Source organism: Grus americana, chromosome 4 (genome assembly GCF_028858705.1).
Source record: "Grus americana isolate bGruAme1 chromosome 4, bGruAme1.mat, whole genome shotgun sequence".
In the NCBI taxonomy this organism is placed as follows: domain Eukaryota; kingdom Metazoa; phylum Chordata; class Aves; order Gruiformes; family Gruidae; genus Grus; species Grus americana.
The window spans coordinates 31,620,601-31,633,663 of NC_072855.1; the positions used below are offsets into that span (position 1 = coordinate 31,620,601).

The following is a 13,063-nucleotide window of genomic DNA, read 5'->3' on the forward strand; positions in this document are numbered from 1 at the left end:
GAAGTGACAGTCCAGACCACCTGTAATTTTTTAATGATATTTTCAATATTGTTTCCCCAAAGGTCCTTAAGCTGATATAAACGGGTATATTTTAGCCGAGATAAACTGTAACATGGTTTTGATCCACATCTTGATGAAACTGCATCTCATGTGGAAAATTATTCTGCTGAAATTCCTTTGACAGGTCTGCTTCAACCTCTGCAGACTAAGCATAACAGAGAGTTTGGAATACACTCTCCAGTGACTTGTACTTGGACTGTATCTAAAGAGTCCAAGAAAAAAACAGCTCATCCAAAAAAAAAAAAAAAAAAAATTAGAAAAGGTTTTTGTGAGTTTACTTTCAGTCACTTTTTTAGAGCAAGCACCACTTTGGAAAGAACTAGAGAGAGATTCCGCAATACAAAATATAGTGGGAGACTATGAAGAAGCCAAATAGCTTTTTTCTTTCTTTTTGGCAGTGAATTCTATCTTGAAATACAGCAGAGAGTAGAAGAATATTGCAGAAAAGACATGTAAAATCATTCATTCTTCTCTACTGCTTAGGCTACCTCTGGAGTTCTCTGTATAATTATACATATAATCAATACGAACTGTTTAGTGAACGGCAGAACAGTTTTACAAACTCATGTACTCCATGTACCTACCCACCATACAGCCCTCCATCCTCTGAACTTCTCTTTTCTTATACCCCACCCATTTCAAATCCTTTGTCTGGCTCCAACATGGTTCTAGGACAAGAACCCAAACCATGCCCTCTGCACCCACGACCACAACGTGGCTAGAAACTCCATGTCTTCTGCGTACTATAACCATGACCTGACCATGTGTCGTGGTTTACCCCAGTTGGCAGCTAAGCACCATGCATCTGCTCGCGCACCCCTCCCTCCCTCCATCCAAGGTGGGATGGGGAGGAGAATGGGAAGACAAAGGCAAAACTTGTGGGTTGGGATAAGGACGGTTTACTGGCACAGCAAAGGAAGAGGAAAATAAGAACAGTACTATTAAAAGAATATACGAAGCAGGTGGTATCCAATGCAATTTGCTCACCACCCAGAACCTGATGCCCAGCCCCTCCTCGAGCAGCGATCCCCCCTCCCCAGCCAGCTCCCCTCCCAGTTACGTACGGAGCATGACATCATATGGTATGGAATATCCCTTTGGCTAGTTTGGGTCAGCTGTCTTGGCCATGTCCCCTCCCAGCTTCTTGTGATAATTAACTCTACCCCAGCCAAAACCAGGACACCATGAAGCAAGATATGTCAGAAGTTGAGGGTAGTCTGAAGCCATGTATATATGAATGGGTAAACTGACAGCAGTAAATACTACTAATACTAGCTGATTTTCTTATTAAAGCATGTTAGCATCTCTAGTTAAGCACTGGTTTGCAGAAAACATATAGAAATTTAAGGATCTTTTGCCTTTCTATCAAATATGGATGAAACTGCCTACTGCTACGCAAATTATCGGGGAGATGAGGGAAGAGAACAGACAGCAAAATTAAGAAGCCTTGTTTTTTGGGGAAAGTGCTAAAAAAGTGGCATAGAAAATGTAGATATTCCTGAAAAGGGGAAAAAGAACAACTAGAGTGAAAAAATCTCTGGGGAGAAATTTAGTATAAGGAGTCTAAGGAAATGAAATGTTGCTCAAATGAAAAAAATATAAATATCCCTTTTTATTATTGCAGTAGTAAGACTATTCATTTAAAATCATAAGAAAGATAGGAAATGAAAACATTATGGCTGTTACAGTGGCATTATTTGGCCTTAATGATGTATAGTATAAGTTTTATGAACTAGAAGTAGTGTATCAAATCACATTTAATCAGAAAAAACTACTGCAAAAAGGAGCATGCAGGTATGGTGGAACAAGACTGTATTTGGTTTAGAATCCAAAGCATTTCAGAAATGAGTTGTGGCATCACTAGCATCAGCCCCTAAACACTGAGCACTTTTTTTCAATTTTCATTAAAAAAGGTCAAATACTTCTACCTGGAATACCTGTGAAAATTAAATACTTGAGCAAAGCATGTGTTTTCCTATCAAGTCTTAGGCTGGAACTGTGTGGAACTAGATTTTCTTGAACGTGCAGCGGCAGCTTGGGTCTGGAAGCAGTGTCGCAGCCCTGGGGCAACCTCAGAGGCAATGAGCCTTACTGGAGCTGCGAGTACGCAGCACGGCACTACTGAAACCCTGAGCATCTCCCCCTGGGACCCCGGGTGCCTCTGATGGTCACGGCTGCTGTTAGACCTGAGCGGGCTTCACGTAAGGGAGCTGCCTTCACGCTGACCTGAAGAGTGTAAGATTGCCTTGTCGTTCATTAACTCAGCACTGTGCAAATGTTTTCTATTGCTCTGAGCTTTGTACCGGTTTTGAGACAGGATTCATAGGGTATTATATTTATACTTGTAACCCTGTTAGCCCGAGACAGCTATGCCTGGAACCCATCTCTGTGTTCCTGAAACCATGGCATGGCATAATCATAAAGCAACCATAATCCAGTCACTAATAATAAAGAATTTTAATTGTCCCTGTCGTTCCTTTTGAAAGGCTATCCAGAACCTCTTGCATCTGAAAGGCAGAATGCTGATTTCTATCTAATATTTCATGCAATATTCACCATCATACTATTGAGTTTTATTATATTCTTATTCTAGTGCTCAAGATCTCCCTCCAGGCTGAAGCAGGCATTTGAACAATACATGCCTATTATATACCACTCAAAGTTTCTTCAAATACACCCTTATCTGTCCTGCCTTTTTATTTCTAATCAGATATAGTTCTATATCAAATTCTGTACTTAAACTTCAGATGGGAGATCTACCTATTTTCCGTTTTCTAGATCAGGTATCTTATCAAGGGAAAAATATTTCTTTGGATTGGCAGAATCTACTTGCCTTCTAGTTCGTCATAATTTTTACTTATCTTCAAGCTCTTAATTCTTTTCTTTAATAAATCTTTCAAAATAATATTCTAAACCACTGCATCCTAGTGAGTTCAGACTAAAGGGTCTAACATACTAGATGACTCTTTTAAGCCATCTTTCCATTCATTTCACTAGAAATGCTACCAATCCATCCGTCCCACTGTCTGTTTTCCAGTTTGAAAGCTTTATTATACATTTTGCCTATTTGACCTTATTTTCACATTTAGTTCAGTCACAGATCAGGGATAGAGATCATCCAGCACCCTAAATTAACCACATGAAACTCAATGAATTTTGCTATCTATTGTGATAGCAATACTTTCTTCCTTCATATCCCAGTTCCCACGAGAGCCTTTTCCCTTCTCCAATGTCAAATATAATAATCGTCACTGAACACTAAAGCAAATTATTCTTTCAGTTAAAGAGCCATACCTAGTTACTTTTTGTTCCTACTGCATCCTAGCTGCATAGTAATTATAATCTTGTATTACCGGCTTTCTTCTCTATTTATTTCAATTTAATTTTTTATTTTGTAATATATATATAAGCATATATATAAGTAAAAAAAGAAGCTGGCTTCTGGCAATTTTTCACATTTTTACTACACCTATCTCTGTTTTTGTATGTACATATATGTGAAAAAAAAGAAAAATAATATTTTCAACAGCTAGGGATAAGACTAAGCAAACAAGTTTCTATCAATCACATGCCCAAACACTAAAATAACTATTCAAACACCAAACAAAAATTCTGAAAACATAAATAGCAAATATTTCCACTTTATTAAAAGCAAATATTGAAAAGTAACTAGAACCTGACATCATTAAAACAGGAAGGAAGCTGCAGGGCTTTTTACTCTACTACATCTTCTCCCTTTTCATGAGGTTTGGTTTATTATTCGATTTCTGAGTAAAATAGATGAACAGTGTCCCAGTGCTTTTGTTACTCTCAGCCTGCTCACATGACTAACAAGTTAATGTCAAAATTCCTTTCTGATGCCTCCCTTCGCTCCATCTATTTGCAGAATAGATACTTTGCCCTATTGGTAAACCACCCCTTCAGTGCCACAAAAGATGGCTCTTACAAACTCTGAGTGAAACAGACCCCTTGTGCAAGATCTGTGTATTTTTAATTCTTATCAGAGGTAAAGTAGGATCCTACTAGCTTGGGTGGTTCCTTGCTGCTTGATCAATTTTCATCTCATTATGCCCAGCATTAGCTCGCAGGATTAGCTGATAGTCAATGGTGTGCGAGGCTTGACAGAGAAGAGAAAAAAATCCTATTAAATTTGATCTTGCAGTTATCCCCAGAGAACGACAACAAAGTAATTTACCCCCTTATTAAGGAGGTTATCGAGGGCAAAGCTGTCTGCGTTTAACTACTGCCTGCCTCTTTTCTGCATGGATATTACCTATTAGTGCACCATGTTTTAATGCACTATTAGCCTAAAACCAATATTTGGGGACCTATTATATTGGCAGTTTAGTTTTCATAACTTTGTTCCTGTGAGAAAAAGTAGCGAGAGAAATATGAAGATTAAATTATTAAGATATAATTCATTTTCCTGATTCTAAGGCATGATTCTTTTATGCTGCTTATCCCAGCTAATGAAAGTCAGATTTAATTAGTTTTTGGGATTTGACACAAAAGAGCTTTCCAGCTTTCATAAAGGACTGTAGAAAAACATTTTCTGAAAGCAAAACCTTGCTAGCTATATCTGAAAACGTAAGACAGGAGAAAGATGTGACCAAAGTGGTTAAGCACATAGGAAGGAATTTTTCTAAATATCAACTGAGTTTTATTTTGTCATGATACATTTTTAACAGCAAATATTACAGATATTTCTCTGTCTGAAGACCTCAAAATCTGGCTATAGAACAAAGAATGGCTGAGGCGAAGTTTAGATATGTCAAGGCAATATGAACCTGACTTTTTCTTTTTGGCTCCCCGTCCAGAATAGATTGAGCTAAAGCCCCAGGACTTTTGGGGCAAACACCATGAGCTTTGCGGGTATCAAAACCTTAGTCCAAATTTTATACTTCAGTTTCATTCCCAGTAATCAATGTAGTCAGGATTCCACTTTTTAAATTCAATTTAAAATATCCAAGGTTATGAATATTTTTCCAGTGTCTTTTTTTTTTTTTTTTTTGGTGTGTGTGTAAGGTATTGTTTAAACATACTCATATCTTGATGTCTGAGGTTTACTACTTGACCACAACTACATATTCCAACATCAAAAATTAGGGTACATTTATATTTTAATTAACAATCTGATCTAAATTATTTTATCTTTCACCCCCGCGTACAAGTATTCTCATAGCCTAATATATTTGCATTTATGCACTGCAATTTGCTATCAACTGCAATGACCTGTGTCCACTGAAAAAATAACTTTAAAATATCAACTCGGCAAACTCTCTACTCTCCGACATCACTGTTCATTTCAAAAGTCCCAAGGCGCAGGGATGCAGCATTTGGAAAAAACACTCTACACCATTTTAGGACTGCCAGTATGGTCTGCTGGACATTCTGGCTAAGTTTATACTAAAATATTAAAAAGTGCTAGGGCAGAGCACTGGAACTCAACCATCTATGCAGCTAAATAGTCACTGGCATATTTGAGAGTCAGTTATGACTCCTGCAAACAATTTGCAGGCACTGTTGGGAGGGTAGCAACTATTATGTTTTAGAGGATAAAATGATTTTACAATATCAATGTAGCTGTATCAGTTGGGCGTGAGGCCAGAAAAGGGGTTCTGATATTGTTTTGTTTCTGTGATAGAGGTAGCTTCTGAGGTCATGGGGAAATATATTAGAGTTGGTGACCTATTTGTTTGGGTGTATTTGGCAAACAATCATCTAAATACTAAATCACTGCTTTCTGACAACATTTTTTTAAATTAGCAAAAAAAAGCCATCTTATTTTTAGGGAAAGTGAATGTAGGATTTGAACTTAAAAAAAAAAAAAGAAAAAGATTTTTTTTTATTTTAAATAAATTGAAATAAGATTAAAAGGCATATGGCAACTGGAATTTTCAAAGGGATACATATGATCTGAGTGTCAAACAGTATTTTGCTGTCATTAAACATCACACAAACCTACAATTATTTACAGTTCTTTCAAGCTACAAGGTTAAAAAGGCTCTGCAGGTTACCTTCTAGAAAGATTCATAACAAAAGCCAAGAAATATCTGTCCTGATAGTAGATGTCATCATTTTTAAATAATGAAAGTTATATGAGAATTTTAAAAAAGGAATATCACTGAATCCTAACTAATATATAGGAGCACATATGTACAAAAACTTGCAGAACACAATATAGACAATATCAAGAATAAAATCACTTACATATAAGCTAATGCTGCTTGACTAGACAGCAAGGGTTTCCATGTTATACATTTTTTAAATAAAAAGTTTATCTTAAGGTCATTATTATTGAGAGGGCAGAAAGTTGAATGGAAAATTCAGTAGAATTCTCACTAATTAAGTCCATCTTGGAAAAATGAGCTGAAGGAATGGTGGAATTGGAAAATGTTATGCAACAATGGGCATCATGGCAATGAATAAAGCCAAAAGACAGCAGGCAACATGAGGTGATTTTAACCATAGTGAAATTAGACCTGAAGACACAGGATTATCTGTTTCACCATACATTTGCACTCTGTTATTATTTAATTATTAGAGAAGTAGACAGAGCAGTGTCTCCACATTCTTTTGAGCAGGACAGGTTCTACCCTCTTACTCAAATTTTTGGGGTCCTGAAAAAAGCTTGTTGTGTTTCCACTTTGATTTCTGCTGAACTCCCTTTGATTAGAGACCATACCACCTTGATGACCATCACTAATAAATACCTTTACAACTACTCTCAACTAAGGACCGACAGGAGTCTTGGTAGGGGATAGGGATTATTAAGATAAAAATCCAATGAGTAAGATCCTCCGTAAGACCCCAAACGATCACATTACCTTAAAATATTTAGTGTAAATAATCAAACACAATCTTTCAGTTCTTACATCCCACATACAACGGTCAAACTTGTCCACATGGGCAGCTTCCTGCACATGATTTCTGCAAAATCATTACTGGTCAATGATCCTAAATGCCTTTGCAAATACAGGGAAAGACATTTAACAATGCTTTTCTGCCGCAATTAATTGTAAGCACTGCTGGGCAGGTAAAGGGATAGATATATAATGTTTAGGAATCATAGTAGAATTGAAACAACGTCTATACTGTTCTTCACCAGTTCTGCTGAGAGAAACACGAGGAAGGACCTTTGATTTTCTGCGATTGTCATATATTCCCATTAGTCATCCATATAAATTACAGATCAGTATCTAGCAGTGCACATACATGCACTTCAAGAAAAAGATTTCACTATAAACCTTTCTAAATTTTCTCTTTCTCGATCTATAGATGCTTCAGTAAGTTTTAGACTTCATCTTTTACTATTTACTTATTTCTCCACTTTTGTGAACATGCACAGAAAACTTTGGATTTTTTACATTTACAAATGTAGCCTCACTTTGTAATGAATTTTTCAGGAGTGTGTGTGTATAGTATTCAAAAAACTCAACAACCTGGAAACACCACTTGAAGAAAAAATCTGGGGCTATTTACTTTAACTTGACTTATATATTCTGTAATGGCTCATAAAAAAAATCAAAATCTGGTCTGATGTTATTAAACAGTACTGTACTCAATTGACCATAAAAATGCCTGACTATTCCAATCTCTGGGGAAAGTAGACTTCTCAAGGATTATGCTACAGGAAGCAAGTCATTTATAAAATTAATGTATTTTACATTTTGCGTGAGAAAGGTTTGTGGGGATTCTTTTGACTAAGTTAGAACAAGTGGGAGTCTACCAGTGTTTTGGATATGTATGAGTCATTAAGTGGGCAGTATATATTACTATACAGATATTTGCTTTTAATCTAGACTTAATTATTTTTGAGAATACTTGATTTTAAAACAACTTTTTGAACAACACCTACTTGAGGTCTTGGGAAGGTTCTGCTCTGATATGGGGTGTCTCCACAGAGTGCCCAAACACTGCCCCTTCCGTGCCTAAAATACATAAATAAAATACAGTACAATTACTTTGGAAAATAAAAACACATTTAAATGTATGACCACAAATTGACATTTTTAGGACAAAATATCTGATTGAATCCTTTATTAATGATTATCAATGTTTCTTCATATTTTTGTTTGCATTTCTATTTCAAAATCTGAACCGACATGATGTGAAAACTTAGACTTCTGCTTATCAGTAGATGATTTTCACATACAAATCTGAAGACATTTAGAGATCTAAAGTTTTCAGTACTGACTTGCCTGAATGCTCATCTCAACACTTTGGAGGTGGATCATTTTACAGATAAGGAAGAGTCTCCTTCCACCAGACCTTTCTCACTGAATACCTTTGTTCTCCAATAAATTAAAGAGACTTATTTGGAATGTACTTTGGTTTTAGTGTTGGTAGTGGATGCACATGTATCTCCTACTGGGCACTCAAAATCAAAACAAAGAAAATTAGTAACTATTTACTAAAACTGAATTCATTCTCTATTGAATTTTAATTTCTATCACTAGGTCCAAGTTGCGTATGATAATTCTACATTTTCAGTTACATGACCAAGATTTGTCATTGAAAAACTCCTTGTCAATGAAAAAATTAGTGTTCTGATAAATGCTTACTGAAGTTATTTGAAAATAGACAAATATTTACACAATCCCTTTTCCAAATGCAATTTTAAGGAGAATGAAAAAAGATCAAAAAAATTTTAATAAAGATCTGATTACAGCAAGTTCTTTGTTAAAATAATAGAAAACTCAAGAAACTGACACATAGTAAACAGCACTATAAAATCAGTATTTCTCTTAACTCTCAGACACAAGGACTGAACACATAACAGTCATTTATACCACTCAATTTACTTTTAATGGATAGCAATAGCCTACCTACGTTGTTAGGCAGTCAAAAGTTTGTCTTTTTTTTTTTTCTGAATCTTATTCTCATGTCTATTTTTGTTTACTGATTCGTCCCATGCCATAACTTTTGTCCTCCACATATAAACTTACTCTAGCTTTTAAAAAAAAAAAAAAAAAAAAAATATCCATGTGCCTGTAAGCTTTTACTTTCCCTCTCTGAAGATGGTATACTGGGCACTGTGTAATGAAAATAACCTAGAACTGTTGTGTGAAAGACTTTCCAAAAGAGAACCAACAGTAAAGATGAAAGAAGTGAATAAAAATGTGTAAAACAGGTAATGCATTTACCTTCTATCACTAGAAATAAGATCAAAGAAAATGTTTGGGATAACTCTAGCTGACTACTAAATATTCTGGGATTAATTGCTGTATTTCAACAACAGAAATTTTCTTGTGTTCTGACCACTGAATTCTGAGTAAACTTAAAAATATACCATTACTATCTCACAGTAGCTGTGTAAGAAGTGCTCAACACAAGAGAGGCACCACTCTAATTGTTACGATATTTTAAATACAAGAAAGTATTTTCAATTATTTAACTAATTTATTTAAATATTTCACATGTATTTTCAGAAATTTTAGCTGTTAATGGAGATAGATTTTTAGATATTTTTGAAGCTAACCAATAACAATTAGTAAACAGATTTTTCCAGGATTTGAAAGCAGAATAAGGCTATATAATGTTTAACTGATGATATTATTTTATAGTGTTAAAGAGAAAATGTCCTGAGCAAGAAGCCAAAAAAAACCCCCCTAATTAAACATTAAACTAAATTACTGCCAGAAAATCATCGTTAGTCATCTTCTAAACTCCACTTTCACTTAAAAATAAAAAACAACAAACAAAAACCCTAAAAAACAAACCACCCCTTCACTGTAAAATACTCTACTTGTATAAAGTATGCAAGAGAGGAAGAGGAGATTTCTGAGAGTAATGAAGTAATGTTCTAGGTTTTTATCTCCAGAACTCAGCAAGCTTTACAAATATTTTGGCAAAGCATACCAAAACCAATTTCATTACAACTGCTGCTTTGACGATCTCACAAGAAAACAAACAAATCCAGTTTCTATAACCAAATTTCACTGAGTGTTATGGAGAACCACAGGAGGGAGAAAGCAGCATATCTTTTTACCTAAAAGTATCCACAGAGGTTCTGCGCAGAATCTGCTTTTTAAACCTGACATTGCCTTGCGATTCTGCTGCCTCTAAGAGAGAGGAACAGAGTGTCTGTATAGCCAGGCTCGCTGGCACTCCAAATAAATCTCACTCCTATCTATAATGGCACGCAAGAAATTCTACTGCAGCTGAATACCAGAAACCAAAGAATGTGCTTCCAGATCCCGTTCACCTTTTTCATCAGCAAAATTAAATACTTTCAAGGCCACGGGCTTTTTGTATTTTTGAAGGTGGCAATAGGATACGAAGATGTAACTAACTGAGCAACACACAGAATTGTCAGTCTTTACTTATGAGAAGACCACAGCTGTAACATTTGAAAGAGCGGAATTAATGCAAAGATGTATAAAACATCACTGGAGTACGGGTCAGACACTAAATCAATCAGAAGTGCCAAAGATAATATCAGGCAAAGACTGATAACAAAAGATAAATGACAGCTGGTTCCGAGCCAGTGTTAGTATTTCCTCACTTTCAGCAGCATTTGTTTAAAAATGAGGTGTTTCTCCTCTAACAAAATACAATTTTGGAAAGAAAGTCCAAGTTCTCCAAGCAGACTGAAAATCCAGGCAGGCAGAATTAAGGATAAACTGATATAATTAAATAAAATAAAATTTAAACAAAATGAACGTGTTCCTTTTTCTTTTTGAGGATTTAATCTGTCATATGGTAAGTATAATAGTTCCTGTGGCAAATGCTTTATCCTCAGAAAACGTGCTATCAACAAGTTCAAGAATATTTGCTATCCCTTTTATTTTATGCTAGAAGAAAAACAGGCACTTACAATTATCTTGTTTTTAGTAAGAAAGGTGAAAAAGATCAGCCAGCCAGAATTTACTGATGTGTTTCCAGCAGTTAAACAGCAGGATCGAGAAAAATGGAAAGCGATTGTACAGCATTACTTAAAAATACAGAACAAAAGGAAAACTATAGGAAGGTATTCTTTATTTTTTTATTTGCTATATGTAAATCTGTAGTGCTTTGATGGGAAGTTAGATCATGTAGATCAGTACTGCTTAGGAAATGGTGCTACAAACATACCTTTCTATGAATAATAAATATAACAATATAAATCAAGATTCAAAGTGAATAGCGTGGGTTTTTTAATGAAAGAAATATACTTTAGGTATTTAATAATTTACAATGTTAAAACACTTACTTTTTTACAGAAATAAGACAACGATCTCTTAACTGTCTTCCCAGACTTACAGAATCGTACCCAAGACCTACTTTGCAACGAGTGAAATTCTAGAGAGAGATGAATGAATACAAAAAAAAGAATAAAAAGAAAAGACTTGAACCTTCAAGTCCTTTCAAGTACAGCTCAAAAGGAAGTAGTTAGGGAACTGAATTCAAAGGAACATGAGTTAGAATGGATAGCTATAAAAAGTGAACCTTTCAGAGCAAATAAAATAGCAAGGGCATGGAGTATGTGCAAAGGATGTAAAATCAAAACTCTAAGTGTAACTGAATAAAATTACTTCTAAGTCCAGCTTCCAGTGGAAGAGAATGAGTTAAGTAAAGACTTCGCTGAGAAAGGAGCATCTGTGAAAGTAAACTACTGGTCAAATAATACCAGTCGCTATAGAGATTGCTGGAGAAAACTCAGTAAGTAGCACAAGTCAGGCAAAAAGGAAGAAAGTCCAGCTGTATATTTACAGAGAAACCTCTTTATACATAGCAGATTTATAAACACCAGACCTTTAAAACATACTTTTTTGACACAGAGCGAATCAAAGTGACCCTTTCCCTACAAGCAAAACTAGTCACACATTCCTGCTGAAACTGAATATTCAGAATTCAGAGACTAGTGTAAATTACTCATTTCTCCTCAATTTACTGGTTACTGAAATTAAGCCTTTGGGAAATGGCGAGTTTCATAAAAACAGTGGAGGTACAACATTGGTATTTGGTACTGGAATATATTTGCTTATATATGTACACACTGAGGGAATTTTGTCATTTATTTAACCAGCAAATGATCCTTTCTTAATTTATGAGTTAGCTCACACAACACCACCAATACCTTTCAGTGACTTAATAACTGATTAGCAAGAAAAGACCAGCACCTGAGCATATTGATTAGTAGAGCTAATTTTTTTTTTTTTCCCCCAAAAAGAATGCTGGCTGAAAAGTTGATGAGCCAAGAATCAAAAGCTAATAAATTAGTTTGCCATGTGAGCCATATATTAGCATTATCCCACTCATTCACATCATTCTTGTAAGCAAATAACCTCAAATGTACTGACAATGGAATCGTGTAGCATTTTGATGTGTACAAATTATATGGCTTTGCAGCGTCACAAGCATAGCTGAATCTTACTGCCTTGATCTTTCTCTAGGTTTTTCAGAAACGTCAAGTAACAATATGATGAAGTACTAAGATTATGCAAGTATTAGACTGTAATGCCAATTTGTCCTCTGAGTTACAGAGTTTAAAGAAGAGTTTGAAAAATATTCATTATTTTTGAAGCTTGCAATTTTACTTTTTGCAAGCTCATTATTAAGTTAAAGCATCCACAGTTTTCACAGAGAAATACGAGTAATTAATCAAGATTGCTTTACCATTGGAGACCTTGAAAACATAGACTTTATGTTCTAAAAGTTTAGTTGCAATTAAAAAAACCCAAACCACAACAATTCTTAAATCTTTAACCATATGTATGTAGCTAAAACTTAAAAGTGCCTTTGTGAGATTAGCTAGCTGATGTTCGACACCAAGACCTTGGAAGAGCTGATCACTGCCAGACTGAAAAAAAACCGGAATCACAGAATGGTTTGGATTGGAAAGGACCTCAAAGCCCATCTAGTTCCAACCCCCCTGCCATGGGCAGGGACACCCTCCACTAGACCAGGTTGCCCAAAGCCCCACCCAACCTGGCCTTGAACACTTCCAGGGAGGGGGCATCCACAGCTTCTCTGGGCAACCTGTTCCACTGTCTCATCAACCTCACAGTGAAGAATTTCT

General features: G+C 35.5%; 1 protein-coding gene across 1 annotated transcript in view; it reads right to left on the reverse strand.

The window, feature by feature from the left end:
* Positions 1–13,063, reverse strand: part of SGCZ (sarcoglycan zeta) — a 484,691-nt gene that overhangs the window by 17,379 nt on the left and 454,249 nt on the right. The window contains exon 6 of the mRNA XM_054825539.1: positions 7,919–7,991. Within this exon, the coding sequence (XP_054681514.1) occupies positions 7,919–7,991 (73 nt within the window). The remainder of the gene's footprint in view (positions 1–7,918; positions 7,992–13,063) is intronic.